The 22,697-nt window shown below is 45.4% G+C and overlaps 1 protein-coding gene across 1 annotated transcript in view; it reads right to left on the bottom strand.

The window, feature by feature from the left end:
• Window positions 1–20,760, bottom strand: part of FAM20C (FAM20C golgi associated secretory pathway kinase) — a 52,127-nt gene extending 31,367 nt beyond the window's left edge. The window contains exons 1-4 of the mRNA XM_079320684.1: window positions 20,085–20,760; window positions 19,147–19,786; window positions 16,718–16,893; window positions 9,050–9,128 (exon numbers count right to left, since the gene is read on the bottom strand). Of these exons, the coding sequence (XP_079176810.1) occupies window positions 9,050–9,128; window positions 16,718–16,893; window positions 19,147–19,652 (761 nt within the window). The 5' untranslated portion in view covers window positions 19,653–19,786; window positions 20,085–20,760. The remainder of the gene's footprint in view (window positions 1–9,049; window positions 9,129–16,717; window positions 16,894–19,146; window positions 19,787–20,084) is intronic.
• Window positions 20,761–22,697: the final 1,937 nt, after the last annotated feature.

Raw genomic sequence — 22,697 nt, 5'->3', positions numbered from 1 at the left:
GAGGGATTCCTTCCCCATCCCTTCAGATTATGGGGTTAATTAATAGCAGTTAATTAATGATATGTCAATCATCATGCAGTGTGAGGAAAGCTGCCCCTCAGGGTGATGAGCATTAAGGCCTTCCCTGGAGAAAGTCCTCGTGGCAATTTCTGAAGCCTCCAAGAGGATTTTTTAATCCCTTTATCTCAGGATTCACTTCTCACAGGAAACCACCTAGCAGAGGTAGTTAAAAAAAAAAATAAATTGCTGTGCTGTTGCCTTCAAGGTGAGTCTTTGGAGGACACAGGATGGTGGCAGGTGCCAGCTGTCCCCAGTGGGGAGCTGGGGCTGAAAACATCTCACAAACTGCCTTGTGCTCAGTGATGGAGAGCAGGAGAAGGTGGGGGATCATTTCTGCTGTGAAACACCCCATGCCAGACACCCCTGCCCTTGCCAGGTAGCTCCAGGAGGGGCAGGAATTTGGGCAGGAGCAGTGAGGGGCTGTGCTGTCCCCTCTGCCAGCTGAGCATCCCTGTGCCAGCACAGCCAGCCCATCTGCTGCCGTGGCACACTGCCTGCTCACAGCTTGTCAGGCAATTTCACGGGTGCCAAAAGAGCCTGGACTCGAATAGGTGGCCTGGAAATGCTGTAAAATCCATCTCCTCTCACTGGCTGCCAGCAGAGCAGGGGCTGGCACTGCTCCTCCACGCTGACCATGAATGCTCCAGGCAAAGCATCAGTGCCCTGAGCTCTGCTGAGGCACAGAAAAAACCAGCTTCTGCACCCAAACACCCAGTGTGTGCCAAGATAACTCCAGGGCACCACTGGGCACAAGAGCCTGACTGGTGGAAGTGAAGCACAAGCAGAGCAGAAACCCCTGAGGTTCCCCACAGGCAGGGACAAGTAGGTCAGGCAGAGCATGAAAGGACATGTTTTGGGCTAAAATCCCACTCAGCCAGCTCCTGTACCTGAAAGGCTGCAAAAAAAAAAAAAAAAAAAAAAAAAAAAAAAATTGGAGCTGGCTCTGGGAATAGGAGAATTGGGCAATGGGAAAAGCAGACTCTGCCCTCCTGGTGGCACTGGGAAGGGGAGCTGCTGTCCCCACCTTTGCAGGGCTGGCACAAACACTTGCTGCACCCCATCCTTGTACTGCCAACACCCCCCAGCCCCACATTTCAACCCTGTGGGGAAAACCAGGGTTTGCTGTCATTTATCTGCTCCCACCAGCCCAAAAGGCAGAGCTGGCACTGGGACTGCAGCACTGCTCTCCCTGCTCTTGTCCAGGGCCCTGACACAAAACATGGGTTTGCAACATGAAAGGCTGAACAATCTCTGGGTTTTATGCCCTGGGAATCAGATTTTCTGCCTAATAAACTCCCTAAAGAATCAGATGCAAAAGAGGCCTATTTGAAAATTGTGGCTGGGTTATCTTAGAGTGGTGATTCAAACAGGCACAGAATATAGGAAAACACAAATATTGCTGGACCAAAATTCCCTTCTTGTGTATCATGAGATAGACTCCAACTAAATACAAATCAGTCATACTGGAAACCAAAGAAAATTATACCAATTATTGCCAGATTTCTCATTCAACCTAGGGATTTATTGAACATCTCCATTACTTTTGCTGCTTGCTTCCAGCTAATCAAAGCAGTTTAAAATCCATACACAGCCTGTGTGTAGTTGAGGTCTGTGTGCAATATTTCTGCTATTACAGGTCTCCATGGCCAGCCAGGTGTCCCCTGGCCAGGTGAACACCCTGGTATGAAGAATTTGGACTACCAATTAGCAAAGTTTACCAAAGGGCCTTGAAGTGCTAACAGGATCAGCTGGATGCTGCTGCTGAGAACAGTATCTGGCTTATGTGCTGGCTTGGGGTGTTTTATTATCCATAGCACATAATCCTGCACTTTAAGCTGCTTCTATTTACAACAGTTTTGCTGTCCCCCTGCTACTCTCCAGCTCCCACACATTTGCAGATGCTACTTACTCTGTGTTTCTGCTACTTCTTAACATGTAAATGAGTCTTTCAGGCTTTCTCACTTTTATTTACCCATATGCAGAACACTACAGCAGGGTGAAAAATTACAAATTAAGAAGAAAAGTATTAAGACTATTGAACTAGACACTGAAAAGGAAATTTAAAAAATCTCAGAAATGTTCAGCATGCCCTAAATCTGTGTTATTAACAGCTATTATGGCTCTTTGAAAAAAACCTTTTTTTGTTGGTTTGCAGCAGTGAGTCACCCACAGCACCATGCCAAGGGCATAATTTGGATTTGTGCTGTGCCCTCTCTCCTAAGCTTGGCCAAAACCTTCCTGCCTCGACCTGCAAGCCACTGTTAGTTTGGCTGTGGGTCTGTCCCAAATGCCACACCATTTTTGCATTGTCACTGCACTGGTGACCTCTGCAGAAACTGCACATCAATCCTCAGCTGATTCATCAGATCCATTTCACTGCTGCTCATCTCCTGCCCCTTTGGATGGCCAGCAGCCCCAACTCAAAAACTTGTAGAAATGTTGAGGGCTTAAATGAGCTGACAAACTTCAAACAAATCTTTGTGCAAGTCTCCATCTGCCTCCTGCAAAGCTGTGCCAATCCCCAGAGCTCTCTCTGTGTGAGATAAAGACCAGGGGCAGAGAAAGAGCAATTTAGCTCCATAAAGCATCCAAAAATAACTCCTCCCAAGGGATGAGATGAGTATGGTGCAGCTCATCCTCAGGACAAAGCTGTGTGTGCTGCTCCAGAGAGAAAACAGCCTCAGCCTGTGGTTTATGCCACAAGTCTTGCACAAATCATTTTCCCCTCCCTGAATTTCAGCCTCTGGAGACTAGTTTAAGGATTATAAATTGAAGAGAAACAGAGACAAATTCCCATGGAGTGTTTCAGGGTAGCAGTATCTGCATATCCCACTGAAAACATTGAGGACATGTTTTTTTTATGCTTAGATTTACTAGGACATCTTACCTCAGTGCCAGTCCCCTGTGTGCCAAGCCCTGCTACTCAGCAGTAAATCACAGACTATGCATTTCATGCCAGCTCTTTGCTTTTCTGCACCATTGATACATGGCAAACTGTGTGAAATAAGGAACTGAGGAGCTAAAGTGCCTCTCTGATTAAAAGACAAAGCCACAGGAATGTGCTTCTTGGTATGCAGAAAATTAAAGTGAAGAAGTGGCTTGATTAAAATCAGATGCTGAAGATGGTTCTTTCCTAATATACCGTGGTAATATAAAAAAAGTTAGCTGCTGCAATAACTGGCTTTTAAAGAAAAAATAAACACCAGTATGTCTTTGTTCCCAAAGACTAATTAACAAGATTCTGTAAGTATCTAGAAGGCAGCTAATCAAGCAGAGACAATTCTGTACTGTAAAATGTGACTGCAGCCTCAGGTCTCCCTTCAAACCATGGTAAGGGGCAGGTACAGGCAGCACCTGTGCCCATTTGTGTCAGTGTAAGACAAGAACAAAAATAGATATTGAGCATCCTGTTATCATCTGACAAAAACAACCCAACAAATGAGCTGAGGAAAAATGCAAGGCTGGCAGGCTGTGCAGAAACCCCAGTGCCAGAGATTGTGGGGTTGGCATTTCTGTGAGGTGCAGAACAAATTCTCTGCCAGGAGCTGAAGATGCCATGGTGAAGGCAAGAGAGAAGGATTTTGGGGATAAATACTGAAATACTGAAGAAGTCTGATCTGATGAACAGGATTAGTTATAAAAGAGAAAAACAGTTCATGCATAATATACCAAAAGTTAAAGAGATAAAATACTACACAGCATCCTCCACTGTCCTTATTTAGGACCACATTCAGATCTTATGCACTTAAAATATCAAAGGATATAATTCATCCAGTTAACTCCAGATTTATTCCTGATGTAAGTACAATCAAATGTGCCTATCAGTCTCATTCAGGTAAACATTTCAGCAGGGATTTGGTTGGCAAGGATTTGAATGCCCTTAAAAAGCCCCAAATCTCATAGATGAGGTCCATAGAATATCTGATTACTGATTATTCCTTCCAGCAGCAATGAAAGCACTTCTTCTTCGTGATATAAAAAGAGCATTCCTTGCAATTTTAAAATAGTCTGACATAAATTGAAGGCTGAGATTGCCAGTTTCAACCTTTCCAACCAGTTTATTCACCTTAGGTCTCAGTAACCCACCTAGCACAGAACCAGTGTCTGGCACAGTAACATTTCCAAGGGTTGTACTTTGACCAGTGACTCAGCTGGGCTTCACACAGCTCATTCCAGAGTGCCAAAGTGCTAATCCTGGAAGGCTCCTAGCAGATCAGCCACTGGATGCACATCTCACTTCTCTAGCTGCTCACAGAAAACATTGCAATTTGATTTAATTGCTATGTTGACTTATAACAGTGTGTTTATACTGGATGCCTGCCAGCTCACATGTAACAGGTTGGCAAAACGTTATTTCCTCAAACCAGCATGAGATGCAATGCAATAAGGAGAGCAATCTTTCAGCATTCTCCATTCTGGAGCTCATTTCAGTTGGAAGCAGTGCCACCAGTGCAGAAGGATTACAGCACCCTAATTGATATGATAATAGAGCCTGGAGGCTGCACTTCCCAGGTACAACAGCCACAACTTCAGAAAGGGAATAAAACTGTAGGAAATGAAAGTGATTAGCAGCTGTTTGTATTACAGGGATTGCTTGGACTATTTAATGTCCCCATCAAAAGATGCATTATTTGTTGAAGAGTCCTAAAAGCAAATCAAAGAGAAACTTGAAGAACATTGCTAATCCTTTGTCACTCTGACATCTAAATGTCAGTGAAAAGCTGTGCTTTGCCAATTGGAACAAAAATCACAGAATCATACACTCATTTAATTAGGAAATACCCCTAAGATCATTGAGCCCAACCACTAGCACAGCCCAGCTCCCAACACAACCCCCAGAACACGGTGCTGACCACTAAACCACATCCCCAGGTGTCACATCCACATCCCTGAGGGTCAGCATTACCTTTCCTATGACCTTGGCTGCTTGATCTCAGCCCATTAACTGCACCTGTGTCCTTGAGCCACGAGACAGCTACAGGAGCATCCCAGAAACTGCAGGGTGGGTGTGCTGGATTCACTCCTGCAGAGAAGCAGCTTTGTGGCTGGCAATGGGATGGATCAGGGCTCAGAAAGCTGCAGGAATATGGAGATGATTCCATGGGCAGCATTATTTCCACAGCAGCAAGTTTCAGCAGGGACACCGAGAGCCAAAGTTAAAATAACGTGGTCAGCAGTGTTTGATCAGTGAATGAATGCCCATGGTTCAAGGGAACTGGATTTCACAACCCAAAAATGCTTTTCTGATATTAATTGGCACTACTTCATTAAAGACTTTAACTGCAAACTTCATCTCCTGGAAGAAACAGTCATGTGGCTCTTTCTAATCCTGTACCATGACTTGTAAAATCAAAAGAAAGATGTTAAAAATATCATGTAAAATCTAAAGTTGGAACAGAACTGGCTTTTATCTATTCAGTCAAAACTGAGTTCACTAGATACAGTAGTATTTCTTTGAATGGAACAAATAAGCCTCAAAGATTTTATAATGAATACCCCTTGCACACATTTGTACAATGCAGTCTATAAAAATGGGAATGAGAGATGTCATTCCTAAACACAGACCACAGGACACTTTTCTCACAACTCCAATAACAAGGTATAATTTTCTATCTGCTCCTATTTGGCTTTTCCATAAGGAACTGTAAAAACCTCTCTCAAAATCCTGGCACCAGTGTGTGCAATAGGAATCCTAATGCTGGCTCTGCTGGAGCAGAATTTCCCTCTTCAAGAATAAAGCCTTGGGAAGAAAAAAAATAGAGTGTTGGTTTTGTGGCTGAGCCAGCTATTTAACTCCACGAGCCAGCAGAAACAAAGGGAAACCAAATAAAACTACAAAGCTACAAATGCTCCTTTTGGACAAGTGAGCCAAAACTCTTTTGACATTTATGGCTCTACCCATCCCTACCTGATAAGTCATACAGAAAGTTGCAACTGCAGATATCAGCAATCACCTAAATAAATTTTATTATGTTGTATGTACAATTCTAGTACAGTTAGCTGCACTAATCATGGGAGGAGGAGGGGTTGTTATTTTTTTCCTGTCCCATATGGTAATAATTTTGTATGATTGAACTGTTATGAGCTAAATAAAAGTACACATTAACTGAAAGATACATTGCAAATACATTAAATCTTCCCTGGAGTTTTAGCAAATACGTGCTTTTTCTATCGTGCATTTGGAATTAGTAAAGGAATCTACACTGGGCCATAGGATTTATAAATAGATTTGGCTTCCTCTGCAATTCTTTATGGGCAATTATTTCAGAAATGAAGATGCAGAGCCATGGATAAATAAAATAATTGCAGCTGATCAGGCTTTATTTACTGCTATCTCATTTCCCTGACTGCTACACTTCTGCCATTTGCTCCACTAGCCTGAAATCAATGACCAGATGAAGAGCTGTCAGTTAATGTCAAGCACAGAGCACAAAAGATGCCAAAGGCTGATTCTCATTTCCCCATTTCCAGATTCTGCCTGGGCTCTTCCGGAGCTGGCTTGCTCCCTGGATAAATTCAGTGTGGAATTGAGAGGCTGGGAAAGGGCAGAGACAGTCAGATGAGTTCTGCAGTGTGTTCAGCAGTTTTCCAGGGAGCACATTTTCCTGCAGAAGTTGCTGCCAAAGGTCTGCAGAGCTCCCCTGCCATGAGCAGATGCCCAGCTCAGCCAGGGAAGGGCTGGCATGGTCTCTGCTCTCTGCTGCAGCCCCACTCAGGTATTCATTCAGCTTGAAAGAGGCTGAGTACAGGCAAAAACAGATTTCCAGGCAACTCTAGAAAATCAAATCCAAGCAGAGCCTGGGACTGGCCTCATATCTACATAATACCCTCTATGTGCCTCACACCATGCAGCTTTAGTGACTGAGATCTCAGAGAGGAAAATCCTGGATTATCAATATTCCTTGGGATCAGGCTTGAAATCCTACACTCAGCCCTATCTAATAGTTGTGTTACCTGGGGTTCATAAAGGAGGTTGCTTGTCTGTATCAAGTCATGAGGGAAAAAAAAAAAAAAAAAAGTGTAATTTCTGCTGCTTTGAAAAGCCAGGGAGCTGATAACACAGAAACAAGTGAAACATGCAGGATGCACCAAATGGAGACAACCAACAGCTTCCTCCAATGAGCTCAGCTCAGAAGGAGTCACCAGGATGACATTTTATGGCTCTCAAATTAAATTACTTAGAAAAAAATTGTCTGCCAGCCCTGAAGTGTCTCTGAGCTTCCTACAGCCTCCTGTCCTGGGGAAGAGCATCCAGTTTTGTGAGGCTTGGATAAACAGGGTGCCCTATAGAAAAGGGGAAGCACCAGAAATATAATGGAAGCTATTGAGTGCCTTAAGGAGATCCTACATGCTCAAGTCTCATAGATTTAAAGCCAGGTGTTTTTTTTATTTTTATTTATTTTTATTCCATTCTGGGCTGCTTATTTCTGTATATAAAGAAACGATGCTGCAAACCTCACCAAGACCTTCATCAACCACAGCCCATAAGGTGGAGAAAGAGGCCAGAGGGACCAGGTGCCAAAGGAGCAAGGAAGATTTATGCTAGCTGAGCATCTGGCTGCCTGTTCCCTGTTATCAGAGTGAAGACAAATGCCTGCAAACACCCTTATTCCAGATCACAAACGTGCTCAGCACACTCAGCACAACTGCAGCAGGGCTGCTCCTGGAAAGGTGAGGTGCCTGGAAAAGCAGCTGCTGGATGCTTCTTCCAGGGGTTTATGCAGTGCAAAGAGCAGTGAGAAAAGAGGGTGTTGCTGCCCCTCAAATCAAGCCAAGGGAATGATTAAGACATCATCATTTTCTGTTATTGTTCTAGAGGGTGGCAGCAATTGCTTCTACACAGGAATGTGGCTACACCTCTATTGTCATCCATCATCTAGCTGAGGCTGTGCAGAGCACATTATTTTGATTTGGCCTCGTTAGCACTCCCAGAATTACAATGTCACAGCAATGATAAAGGCTGAGATTATCTGCATCTGAGCAAATGCACAAGGAGCATATCACACACTGTGTGAAAAACCAACACTCAAAGGCAGCCTGAATCCCCCTGGTTCTAGATTTTTCATGTACAAGGCATGATTAGGAGCTGTGCCTTTATGCATCAAACCTGCAAAACACCTTCTGCAAAACACCCATTCTCTACTCCAGTCCTCTCTGGACCATTTTAGAGGGAATTAACTGAACCTCCCTACAGTGGGAACAAAATAAGGAAATGAATTTATGATTCCAGTGGTTCCCTTGACACAGGTGCTGAATAGATCCTTTACACATTTTGCAGCCCCAAGTGTCTTTGCTAAACCCTCTACCACGAGCACAGAGTCATTTTCCTTCTTACAACACAAACACACAGGTCAGGATTCAGGAGTCTGTTTTGTATCTGAGTAACTTCTCTCATCTCAATGGGATCCAGGCAGGCACAAATCAAGGCTGCATAACCCCAGTCCTTCCCTTTCTCCCCAGAGTCATTACCTTGCAGTACCACTCTTAGATAAACTCATTTTCACAGACTCAGCATAGACCCAACCAAATGACTAATACAACTCTTGAATACAAACAACAATAAATCAACTGATTAAATTCTAATTTATCAGACAAATACTCTTTAGCTCTTCCCAAAGCTGCTCTGAATCATCTCTCTTGTCTGGCCATGTTACAGAGGAGCAATGACACTAGATAAAGCTCAGACCTGTGGAGTAAGTTTACATAAGAGATGCTGAAAACATCCAGTATTTATGATGGGAGATTTCACAGAGATCAGAGTGAATAACATTCCTGAGGAGGCTGTAAAGTCTCTGAAGCCTCCTCAGCATCTCCCAAAGACCAGTCTAGCAGGACAAGGGACCAACAGACCCTGAAGCTCCAGGCTCTGCAGCAAAGCTCAGGAACCAGGCACATTAACCTTGGGGGATCCTACAGCAAGCTGTTATCATCTTAGAAAATGGCCACTCCACCAAAATCCCACTTTAAATCACAGACATTTTTTACTTACTTCATTGGTTTAAACAATGCTTGTCCATAGTTTTGGAATGTCATGATCAGCTTCAGCTGGGTGCCTCCTGATTTCATTGCTGTGGGGGGAAAAAAACCACAAAACAGCTTTAAAATGAGACATGTGGATCTACTTAAATTCAGTTTCCTTGAAACCAAATCATATCTGGTTTTCTCTGTATCAGCTCAGCACTGTGGTATCAGGGCATCAAGCAGGGTGATCCCAACTGGACAACAGATTATTCAGCAAAGCACAGGGAAGGGCTTTGAGCTGCTGACCAGGACTAAACATGGATTGGATTTCCTGACACTTCTCTGCCTTTTTCTGGCCACCACAAGCACCCCAGATGGACAGTACCTACAGGAGCTGACCACTGAGTCTTGTTTTCTCCATCTCTTATTGCTCTTGGAGCCCCTTTTAGCCACAGACTCACACTGGGAAAGGAGCTGGGGGTGGTTTCAAAATGCTGCAGCTGGGATCTACAGCCCAGTGCACAGCAGACAGCTCCTTAATTAAAAGTATGAGCAGAGACTGTAGCAATCTCTGATTTCTGCTGTGATTTTAATAAGTGTTCCTGAGCAGCAGAGATATGTAAATTCACCTCCTCTGTGCACAATGGATACCAATCCAAGCCCAGTTAAACTCCAGGGATCCCAAGGTGGTTCATGCAGGAGAGCCTGGCTGGGAGGGCAGAAGGGGACAGTGAAGGTGACAAGGACAGTGGCTTTGCTCATCTCCCAGCTGGGAGCTAATGGGAATTCAAGACTGATACTCATTGATATAATTCTGAAAAAACTTGGAAAATATCACAGTAACAGCCAGATTATAGTGTTTTTAAAATTAGGATTTTAAAAGAAATATATATATGAATTCGTAAAAATGCATTTTACTTGATGATAAGGCTGTTTTAAAATTATAAGCATACACTTCAGAAAACAGCTGCTTTTCTGCTGCCTCAATCAAGACCATCCTAACAAATGAAATGACCTGTATCCTGACTCCTAAATGCACCTCTGTGCTGGGAAGGCAGGCCATGGCCAGCAGGGCTGTGTGTGGATGAGCCAGACTTTTAAAGATGCTTTCTAGGAATCATCAGATAATCAATCCCTTTCTTTGCAGCTCTGACAAAAGCCATGTCAACTGCAGAACTCCATAAATGTCAAGTTATTTTGCTCTGTAAATTCTGGCTGAGAGCTCCCTTGTTCCACCTGTACAGCTTGTACATGTTTTTTTCTCTAACTGATGCTATTAGCTGCACATCTTTTTAATTACTCATCTCTGTGCCTTATCACTGATAGGTCATCAGCTCTCTTTCAGCACTTGTACATTTTTGCAACAAAATGCTATGCAAATCTGGTCAGTGTAATTATACTTCTCCTAGAATAAAATCCCTCCTGCCCTGCTGTTCTGCTGATCCCAGCCTTCTCTTGCCTTTCCACTTTATCCCAAAGGAACAAATAAATAATTAGAAATGAAAGGGCATTAAGCAATTTGCACTGACCAGGTAAAGCAGAAGCAGAGAGCTTTCCTGGATTAAACCCCCTCCCCTGTGCAGGACAGGTAATTTTATCTGCACCTGAGGGCAGGAGGAGCACAAGGCTTTTTCATGCCCAGGATGAGGATAATGAGAAGCAGAAACCTTCCAGCCCCAACCCTAATCCAGTAATCTAACCCTCCTGCCATCATAGTAATGCTAAGAAGACAAAAAAAAAGGAAATTTCAGCACTGGTTTCAGATATTGAGAGGAATAGTTTCTCAGCTAACTGCAGCCACTCGACAGATAATGATTTTGTTAGCAGCCAAACTCAGCAGCAAGGATGTCATCACCAAGCAGGGAAATGTATGAAGAAGATTAACAATTCAGAATAATTCTTCCATGAGACACAAAAGCCTGGTTTGCTGTCAGAGGGAGCTGAGCTGAAGTAAGACAAAAACATCTCCCTTGTTCTTTTAGATCCATCTTATTGTATTGCCCTAATTGGTTGCACCAGTAGCTTCACCCCAACACAAGTTTTGCTGGCACAAGTTGTTCCTGCACTGCTGCTGGCAGCAAACTTTGGAAGGCTGAAATCCAGAGGGGGACACTGGTGGGAATTGTGTCCCATTGTGCTTTATGACATGGCAGAACCCACATGGATCATGGAAAAAAAACCCATAGCAGAGCTCCAGCTTGGCTTCCCCTGTTATCCAGGCTCACATGCAGCTATTCCCACTTTGTCTGCTCTCCCAGTGCCACAGGTGTGCTGGCCAGGCTGGGGTGAGGCAAAGTCACCCTCCAACCCAGGCTGGTTGAGCCCAACACTGTAATCCCTGCAGAGATGGAAACATCTGAGCTTGGACTGTTCTGAGCTCAACAAAACCTTTGCTGTGCCTGCAAAGTCAGCCTTGGAACAGCCCAGAGCACCCAAATTTTGGGGGTGGCAATGCCAGAGAGGAGCAGAGCTCACTGGAGGTGATCCACTCTAGCTCAGATCACTTCCCCTGTCCTGACTCAGCATCACATCTGCACACTGGCTCCCCTCCCATTTTCTGAGCTGTGTTTCTCCAGGAACTCCCTTTCCTGCTCAGCCCCAGTTAAACACATCCCTCTGGCCATTGTGGCCTGCCATCTTCCAGGGGTTTGTCCCAAACAAACATTGTTTGGTCATATGGAGACATCCTTATGCTTCATCTGCTGCCCACAGGCCATTCCTGAAGAATGTGCAACAGCCAGGAGCAGCAATCCCATTTTCCAAGGAGTGGAGGGTGCTGCACCATTGCAATCTGTCACACCTCTGATCAGCAGCTTCAGAGATTTTTACAAATCCTTGCAACACAAGTGCTGACTCCAAAGGAACCACTAGCCACACTCTAAATTCACTTTTTTTTTTCTGAAATATTTTAATATACTGTAACAGCACAGGTCACAAACAGCTCTGTAAAGGCTTTATAAACCTGCTAGCTCACAGCAGGCACTTCAAATCAAGTCTCACACAGCTCCTGGATGTACTGGCACACTGCTAAAAACAAATCCCAATGCCATCATTACTTTTCATCTTCAGGCAATTCAAAGCCTCTCTTTTCCCTCCAAAGTAGAAGGAAATGGAAAGCAGCATTAACCTTTCCTGTTAACCCAGTGTAAGGGCTCTAGGGTGTGATCAGAAATCTTCCTACCTTCAGGAGGCTTTGCAAAAAATTCCCTGAGATATCTTTTTACCTGAATGTTTGGGATTAGAGTCTTGTCCAAAGATTAGTGGAATTGCTGGGACTCCTTCTATTTTCTGACAGGCTTTGGATCAATCCCCACTCCATTTACACCCCTGAGCCTGCTGCTGTGCCCACCTCACCAGCACAAGTCCTGAATTCCCTCCCTGTGCCACAGACCCCATCCAATGCTAAAGACATCCCAGCTATCATCTCTGTCATCTTTCCAAGCTGCATGTTACAGGGCTGGCTGCTGCCTGGTGCTGACAGTGCTGCCCAGAAGGATTTGGAGTTCCAACTGGTCTGGTTTTCCAGCTCCTCTGTGTTGCTCCATGATAGCTCTGATCCTACCAGCCTGTCTAATCCATATGGTTTCTGATGGAGAAAGACCCAACAGGATCTCTGAACTTCTCCTGATTCTTTTGGTCAGCATCCAACAAAGATTTTAAAATGTATTTAATTATGCAGCGCTAATGCCTGAGAAGTAGGATACAGTCACAGCTTGGGATGCAGTTAACATCTGAAACTGAGGATGCTCAGATACATTTTGGATTCCTATTTATAGATCAAGCTAAAATCTAACATAAACATGTTGATTGGCTTTAACAAGTAATGCTCTGCCCCAGGCTGGAGATATGGCCCTGTACAAGCTGTAAAGAACATATTTAAAAATAAATTCACACCCTCATCATCTCTTAGCCTGTCCTTGTTCAGCCAATTCTGCTCACTTGCTTTTAAAGGACTTTTTGGTTTAGTCAAATAAGTAAAAGATTTCTGCAGGGGAAGAGATCTGCAAAATTATTCTAAGGCTTTGCTGTACATCTTAAGTCCCCTCCTTTCATCTGGAATTGTATATTAAATCAATCTGTTGACTCTTGGCAGATTCATTGTTTCTTTGTGCAGTAAATCAAAGATGCTACATTTCATTGTTTCTCACAAGTTCTCAAAAGCACTTCTTTCGTTTGGATGAAATTTTCATGATTTTCTTGAGAGCCAGAATTTATGTTCAATATTTAGCATTTTGTCTTTCCCTTTTCTCTTTTCTTTCCCTGCCTTGAAGCACAGTCCACCTCAGGTAATTGCAGCTTTTATTCTCAGTGTGAGTAATCTCACACACTTGCTTTCTAATTACTGCCTGTACAAACTGAAGGCATCACAGATTCACAAATTACCTCAGTCAGGTAATGTTTCCAAACCTTTACAACCAGAGAACTTAAAGAATAAAAATAAAAATATAAGTCCCAGCTGCTCAGAGAAATCATAAAATCTATTCTCTGCTCTGAAGAGTGTCCCTCCAATGCACCATGCCAGAGCTGGTGTCAAACTGCTGAGAGTGCTGCCACAATTATGCACAGACATCTTGTAAATATGCAAGAAAATAGATAACTGTGGTTATTTATGTATGCAATAAGCAGCTGTGAAAGGCAAAGGAAATGTGCAATTGCCTGTGCATGTGCTTCTGGAAACTCAGTGGAAAAACAATTCTCTCCAGGCTCCTATTTACAGCAAGAGGAAATTTTCAGTGAATTAAATCAAATTAAGAGCTATCCCTTTCTGCTGAAGAAAATGAATAGGAAATATGTATATATGTAGATGCAGGGCACAGAACCATGCTCAGCCCCAGCCTGGGTAACCCTGTTCTTTTCCAGGCCAGCTCTAGGTGTCACTGTGGGAGCTGGATGGGATTCTCCTTCCCATCCATGGATTTGTTCCATTTAAACTTTAACATCAAGAAAATGTCACCTTGGTGCTCCCTGCTCTTGGGAATTGCACTGTTCTCATTTTAAAATACCACTGCACATTACAGAGTGCTGAGAGGGGTTCTAGCAGATTTTGGGAGTCAGTCTGCTCCCCACCCTGGCCCACAAATAATGCAGGGTGAGCAGAGAAATCACAGTGTGGCCAAGGAAGCTGCTTTGCTGCAGTTTGGATCTAATTACTGCAGGTATCAGACAAATCATCTACTTCTATTAGAGCCAAAGTAAATCTGAACACTAGGAAGGAACTGGATAAAGCCATATCCCATTTCATCTAATGCATGTAACTCTGTATATTTAATTGTCCTGCTTGCAAAAAGAAGCCTGAAGACCAGGCATTATCAAGGTTTCAATTTATTTTATGCTCCTAACCTGACAGATTTCCAGCTGTATTAAAAAAAAAAAAAAAAAACCCAAACAACAACCCAGCAAAAATTGACCATAAGGAAAAAAAAAACCAACACGGCTAATTAGAAGATAAGCAGGAATATCCAAAGAATGTAACAGCCCTATAAATGTCCTTTGGTCAAATTTTACTCTTTGTTAATCAGCTTACATGCTTTTGAATCCCTCTGCTGCTCTGCAGTAAAGCTGAAAACTGGCAGGAATTACTTTAAAACATGTATTTTTAAACATCCAAAGAATTTGCAACATAAAATAAGAGAAGTTGCATTGTGAAAAAAATAATTTAAAAAAGTGTATTAGCAATATGCTCTTTTGTCTTTGCAAGCTGACAAAGCTCCTGAATCCCCACAAGGTCAGGTAGTGAATGCTAACACCAAAATTCAGATTCTGGCATCTCTATATGGGCAGAAGTCCCCTTCCATTTCCATATACTTGATTTTATGGGGTTTATGAGTAGGAATCATTCCCTGTCAGTTCCCAAATACACCTCATGCTTTAATTTATGGAAATTATCCTGATTCATTGCTAGAAACCATGGCTCTGTGTTTTAGTTTGAGGCATAAGAGGCCCTACCATGCTCTTAAGAGCCTTGCCCAAACATTAACAGAGACAATCCCAAAGGGAATAGCTAATAGCAACCATAAATCTTCCTCTGTGCTCCCAGGGCCCTTTACCCCCATTGATCTGAAAGCTCCATCAAAATCAGAATTAATGGAAACCCCATGATAGATCTCTATGACACATTAGGTGAAATCATTTTCCCAGGGAAGCAAGTGGCAAAAACTTCCACTGATGTCACCAGGGTCAGGATTTCACTCCATTTTTTATGATAATAATTTTTTGCTGCTAGGCCAACTGAAGCAGACAGAGGTGAAGCCACATGCCCAGAAGCACAAGTGAACACCAAGCCCAGAAGATCAAGTGAAGAAAGAGTGAGCACTAAACTACTATTTCTTGCTTGTACTTCCCTTTTTCCCCCACCAGCTTCTGTGTCCCTAATCCACCTCAGCCATCCCCCTGCTCTGCAGAAGGGACAGACTTAACAAATATGATTCTCTTAATGAATCACCCTGATCCAGATTTTGGGAACAGAAAACCCATCACAGGTTAATAAACAAGCCCAGGTTTGTCATGTTTCCTGAATCCAACACGTGGGATGGCACCTGGGTACCACAACCTGCTTTGCACAGAGCACAGCCAACACACAGCAAACTCACTGAGATGAAAGTCTCCTGTGGCATCCTGCATTTTACACCTACTCCATCCCAACCAGCCAAATCAGCCCACTCCTGATGACCAAGGACCTCCTTTATTCCTGCTCAGCAGCAGCTGTGATTCACACAATGGAAAATGTAAACCCTGGGGCTGCTTGAGCTATTCTTGCCCAGGCCATTTCCTGCTGAAGCCAGGGGAATTTTTGCCTCGCAGGGTTAAAGACCTGCTGACCTCATCCCACAGTGCCAGCACACCATCAGCACTTTCACAGAGCTCCTGCTATTTCATCCCTCTGAAAAGGGACTTTGCAACTTTGTGGTCAGCACAAGCAACTCCATTTTCTGCCTGCTGGATGGAAAGCACTGCTGTGCTGCAGCTCCCCACCTCTGCAAACCACGGGGCGTGCACTTGTTTAGCATCCCAGGGCTTTCATCTAAGGTTGTGACATTTCTTTCCCTGTGCAGCTACACAGCCAAATTCAAGAAGACACACGTTGCCATTAACCAGCCCTGGAGAAAAGCCCCACACGGTGTCACCTTGTTTAAGCAGAGCCAGAGGCTGATGTGGGCACATCCCCGTGGTGGATTTGCAGGCAGAGCAGGCAGACTGAGCTCTGCTCAGCAGGAGGATGAGCAGGAGCCTGGAGCTTCTGCCCTGCCTGGGGAAGCTGCAGCTCCTGCAGGGCAGCCTCTGCTTCCCTGGCAAGGCAGGGCTGCCAGGCACAGCCTGCTAAATAATAATCAGCCACTAATACAAATCTAGCTCGTGCAGGATGCTGTCTGCTTTCTGCCATCCCCCTTTTTTTTTTTTTTTTTTCTGTCAGTGTATTTATTTTAAATAAACAAGTAGCGCTCTTTCGGCCTGGTTGTGGCTAAAGGATCTCTGACATGAATGAGGTTTGCCTTGCTGGCAGACTTGGCAATTATTCAGGTAATACAGAGCTGGCAATATCTCTTCATGTTTAGCAGAGAAAATGAGCAGGGAAATCAGAAGGCAAAGTTGTAGGGATGCTGGAGAGAAGCCATGCAAAATGTTAATACTCAAACAGCAGTGAGATTCTGAACAAAGAGCAAATAATGATAAAAAAATAACATATATCTAAACATACCAACACTGGTTATCTTTTGGGAGACAAGGTCTTGTAGTAAAGCCTCAATTGCAGGATTATCTCTGGAATACAACTCGTACCGATTAATGCCAATGTGGAATTTTAACCAGTTTGGGTAGGAGTCTATGGAGGTTTCTCCAGTTGGCAAAAATTCTTCATGATGATCTTCATTTTGCCTACCACCAAAAAAAAAAAAAAAAAAAAAAAAAAAAAAAAAAAAAAGAATACAACAAAAACTCAAAATTGAGGAGAAAGAAATTATGTTACAGTTTGTAACAGGCATCAGCGTTCCAAAATGTGACAACTTGGAAAGGCCAAGTGCTACAGGAGGGAGAGAGGTCCAGGGCTCCTCCCTGCACCAGGAGCCTCTTCCCACCTGCAGCTAATGGGGAGATGGATTCTCACTTCCCCTCATCCTGCCTGATCTAACACCCATGAAAGTCAGGAGCAAAACTCAGAGTGGCATCACTGAGCACTGGCAGAGGCCCTTCTATAGCAGAAACACAGAGCTCAAGTTTTACCTTGTCTTTAGGTTGCATTATGCTCCACACAGCTTTTACAGGTCTGACTTAAACAACAGCTTCATCCTGAGCCTTTCTTTAACAGGAACATGGGGCAGGAAACCAGGAGTGCAGCAGAGCCTGGCCTGTGGTGCCCAATTCTCCCATTCCCCCTCCTCCTAACGAGGGAGATTGAGAAACTGCCTCACTCTGAACTGGTTGCTAAAGAAGAACTGGCTGGTCATGCCTCTTCCTGAGCAGTAGCAACCTACTACAGCAAAGAATTAATTAAAATCATCTCTACTTGCTTAATTTCATTTTAGTTCTGGAAACATTGGCTGCAGCCACTAAGAAAAATATGTACAACAGGCAGCTGCATTGTGGATATCAGTGTTGATTTCACTCTTCACCTACTGAACAGCCTAACCCATATTTTTGATCCAGAGTTCTCTGTGTTTACAGTCATCTCCAGATGTTCATGCATTTGTGACTCCTTTTCTTTTTCTTTCAGAGAACCCAAAACTTTCCAGGTTATTTCCCTTCACAGTCAGTTAGGATTATTAGATGGAAGGAGCCTGGACAATTCACATGCTCATGGGCCGGAAATCAGAATTATTTATCCTCTCTTTCTAAAGGTTTAGATCATGCTGGCTGCTTTGCAGCTTGACAGAGCTTTGCACGGTACAATGCAGCTGTTTAAACATTACAATGTCAGTGTGTTTGGAAGAGGGTGCTGTTGTATTAGACAACCCTTTTGATTTTTCAGTCATTGAATTTCTCAGCATTTCTTAGGAGCCAACAGGGCATACGATTCACAGAGCAACTGACTGCTTTGAAGGCTGGAGGTGCAGGGCACTGGGAATTAATTGAGGATGAAAAATGTAGCCCAGATCAGATCCTGAAAGCGGAAATACCTGCCAGGATGAATGCCTTTGTGGTACCAGACCTTGCTTTTGAGAAAAGTTAATGTATTACTGCCTGGCCTCACTGCTCAGCCCCTTCACCTCTGGGTGGGAGACTGGGAAGGTGCTGGAGAGGAAGGCTCGCTGTGAGCTCACCCTCTGTTCTTCTGGCAGCATCTTCTACAGCTGGAGATGGGGCAGACCGACCTCTTGGCCTCAGTGCTGCCGTGCTCCTGTGTTTATTCTGTATTTCAGGGCATTTATTTCCCCAAGGAACATGACTGGGTGAGCCTGTGAACTGTTTCTCTTTTTCCCAGTGACCCCGAAACGCTGCACTCAACCCTCTGCCCACTTCCACACCCAGGGGCAGCGACCAGGGGGACACGGAGAGGGACAGGGACAGGGACATGGACAGGGACATGGACAGAGACAGGGACAGGGACATGGAGAGGGACAGGGACAGGGACAGGGGCAGGGACAGGGGCAGGGACAGGGACATGAAGAGGGACAGGGACAGGGACAGGGACAGGGGCAGGGACAGGGACAGGGACATGGACAGGGACAGGGACAGGAACAGGGACATGGGCAGGGACAGGGACATGGACAGGGACATGGACAGAGACAGGGACATGGAGAGGGACAGGGACAGGGACAGGGACATGGAGAGGGACAGGGACAGGGACATGGACACGGACAGGGACAGGGACAGGGACATGGAGAGGGACAGGGACAGGGACAGGGACAGGGGCAGGGACAGGGGCAGGGACAGGGACAGGGACACAGACACGGACACAGACAGGGAAAGGGACACAGACAGGGACATGGACACGGACAGGGACAGTGACAGGGACACAGACACGGACAGGGACACGGACAGGGACACAGACAGGGACAGGGACACAGACACGGACAGGGACACACACAGGGACATGGACACGGACACGGATATGGACAGGGACACAGACAGGGACACGGACAGTGACAGGGACACTGACAGGGACAGGGACACTCCACGGGGAGCACTCACCACTCGGTCTGCTCGGCCGCGCGCGGGTTGAACCTGATGTCGCTGTTGACATTGAAGAGCAGGTCGCCGTCGGCCAGCGGGGGCAGGGCGGCGCGGTACAGCGGGTGCTGGAAGAGCGCGGCCAGCGGCGCGGCGCTGCGGGCGGGCGGCGGCGGCCGCGGCGCCCCGGGGCCGATCAAGCGCCGCGCCCGCCCCGCCGCCGCCGCCGCCGCCGCCGCCCCGCCGCCCGCCGCCCGCTCCGCCGCCCGCTCCGCCGCCTCCCGCGACTGCGACGAGAGGTTGGAGGCCGGCTCGGCGCTGAAGTCCTGCAGGATCCGCAGCGTGTGCTTGCCGGGCCAGCGCGGCGCGGCGGCGGCGGCGGGCGGCGGGCAGGAGCAGCCCGGGCGGCTCTCGGGGCCGCGGCGCTCCAGGCGCGGCAGCAGGTCGATCATGATGTGCATGGTGCAGGCGACGAGGAACACCATCAGGATCAGCACGCGGAACTTGCGCACCAGGAGCATTTTCATGGCCGGGGCGGCGGGCAGAGCCCCCCCAAAGCTCCGGCGTGCTCCTCTCGGGTCGGGAAGCGAGCGATCAAGTCAATAAAGTTACCTCCATAGGCTAAACGCGATAGGTCCTCATGTCTCAGTATCATCAAGAACTTGGGAGGGGGAGGGAAAAAAAAATAAAAGGAAAAAAAAAATTAAAAGGAAAAAAAAAAAAAAAAAAAAAGAGCTCCGGACCGAGCCTTTAAAATCAACAGGAAAACAATGCCAGCGGCATGGTAATATAGAAAGCCATCTGTTCACGATTTCTCCCTCTTTTTATTACAGGGATCACAGCAAACACGGAAAACTGGCTCTTGGAGAGAAACCGGCATCAGACACAGGCGCTGATTAAATATAATAAAAAAAATAATGTGGGGAGGAGGAAGGGGGAAAGAAAAATATTAAGAAAACCTGTGCGGAAAGGCGACAGAAGAAAAAAAATCATCCATAATATTTGGCCGTGCTGGAAACGCTGACTCCTTTCCTTTGGATTTGAGCAGTGATGCAGCAGAAGCGCTCCCCGCTCGTTCTTGTTCCTTCTCTTCTCTCAGACTCTTTAAGAACATTGGCTGGAAAATCATTTTCTTAGAGCGGCTCCAGTTTCTTCATCCATTGCGTCCAGTGCTTGGGAGAGATTAGTATGTTCAGCTGAGATCGAGCCTGGGTGGCTGCTGTATCCGAGCTGGGCTTGTGCTTTGGCTTGGGTTGGTTTTTTTTGGCTGCAAAACTGTCTGATGGCACAACTGCAACATAAAGGTTAAATATGGCACAGAAAAAAAAAAAAAAAAAAGAAACAGAGCGGGGAGAAGGAAGGATTAGAGAAAAGAAACTAATATAAATCAGTTGAGGTTCTTTTTAGTGAAGAGGTCTTTGATCTCTGCTGGGTCTTACAGATCTTTCTTTTAAAGAGAGGGAGAAAAGAAGAGAGGAGGGGGAGAGAAGGGAAAAGCGGGGAGAGATCTTTGGCAGGTGCAGAGTGAAAACCCCTTTCAGCTACACTGAATTCTGGAGACTGGTTGGACTAGTAGCTCTGCAGCTCCAGCTTTCAGTGGGTGTGTTAAATATTATGAGCGAGCCATGATTCCTGCCTTCCTCACGTCATAGTTAGGAGATTGGCTAAATAAACGCTACAGTGATAGTAACAGGAAAACCTCAACCAAAAGAGGGTTTTTTTTTCCCCTCCTCTCCTCCCTCCTTCCCACCCCCCCTTTTCATTCTACTGCAGCTCCAACTGGGGCAAGGAGAGGGCGTCTGTTCCACAAAGGTTTGGGAAAAAAAAAAAAAATGAAATAAGGAGCGGTAGAGGAGAGAGGATTGTGCGCTAGCAGCAGTGCGAGGCAGCAGCGCTGTGCGCCGGGCTGGCATGGGCGGCTCTGCCCCGTCCCTGCCGGGCTGGCGAGGGGCTCATCGCCCTCGCCCCCGCCCCGCAAGGTCAGCCCGGGCTCTGCTGGCCGGGGATCGCCTTTGGGTGTAATCCGGGATCCCTCAGCGGGATCCAGCTGCCCTGCCTGCTCTGCCCCCTCTGCTGTGCAGCTGAGGGTCAGCCAGGGCATTCCGGGGGAGCTGCTGCTCCTGGCCGGGCAGCGATGCTCAGAACTGGCAGAATCAGACTCGGGTTTGTGTCTTTGGCCAGGGTTTCCCTGCGTTCTAACAGATGTTGAGTTGGGCTGGGAGAACTGAGGAGGATAAAGTGCTTACTCTGACCCGCCACCTCCTTTGCACAGAATCATCTCAATGATGAATGTCCTTTTTTTCCTGCATTAAACCACATTAAAGTAATTATTTTCCTCAAAAAGTCTTCCCCCATCCACCAGGCTGCGCCCAGCACTGTTCCCTCTCTGGCACTTAGTAAGAAATATTTAAATTTTTCACCTTTACTAAACTCTACACCTTCATATGGAATCCAGTGGCAAAGAGCCTTTAATTTCTGCTGTGCTGTGTGTTGGACCAGCATTATCCCTGCAATTGCTGGAATTATGTAAACAAGAAAATAATAAGTTCTTAATGGAATATTATGACATCAATAAGTCATTGCATACATCTCTTTTCAATAATATAAATGAAATCAAGTCCCTTACATCAATTCTGTTTTATTTTTGGTCATTGAATTAAAATATTTTCTCTCTTTCATTGAAGTACTTGAATGTTATTGTGAATTTCACATTGAATTGCTACAATCACAAGCCAGGATTGCTTTGGATCTAACAGGCTTTTTAATTTGGTATTACAGATTGGCACTCAGCACTTCTCTGCATGTTCTACCTTTGCTTTTATTTAACAATACCATCAAGAATTCAGGAGGGGTTACTGTCGTACGTCCTGGCATTTCTTCATTGTTTTGTGCATGAATTAATACCTTATCTGCTGCTGAAATCTGTGTAGATGTTTATTTTCCCCATTTCTGTCTGCCTGCCTCAGTGAGCAGCAACAATGGTCAGTGTACGTGATAGTGTATTCAGGTAAATAAATGAAGCATGGTTTTGGGTGAGTAAACACACCCAGCTATTATTTTCCCTTATAACGGTTTACAGCCTTCTGATGTAAAGCCTGAATGCAGCAGGGCAAGCTGTAAGTCAGGCCTGATTGCACGTTTTGAATCAGTGTAATATTTTTATTGTTACTTCTAATGGAAAAAATGGATTTTCCTTTCTGAGAGCCTCTGTGTGTGATGCTGGAAGTGCTGAGGGCATCACATGCCTTGCCTGGCCCCTGTGGCCGTGCTGCCCTGGGTCCTCTCCCTGCTCTCCCTCTCCTTCCTCCCTCTGAACATTCATGTGCTGACCTAATTTATTGGTGCTTTGCCTTATAAACACAGATGACACTGGCACTCTGGTGGGCACTGCATGTTAACCTCCCACACTGCCCAAATCACATTTATTGTTGAGGAATACACTTGGTGCTGAGCAGGAGGTGATTCCATAAGCTTGATTCCACTGTCAGCTTTTTCTGTGCATGAGGCATCAGCAGCACACGTTTCAAGTGGTGTGCTGATGAACATCCTAATGTTCTTTTGGCTGCCTTTTG

Source organism: Erithacus rubecula, assembly GCF_903797595.1.
Source record: "Erithacus rubecula genome assembly, chromosome: 17".
NCBI classification, from domain to species: Eukaryota; Metazoa; Chordata; class Aves; order Passeriformes; family Muscicapidae; genus Erithacus; species Erithacus rubecula.
The sequence above is the reverse complement of the archived record's forward strand: the minus strand, read 5'-3'. Positions and strand labels throughout refer to the sequence as shown.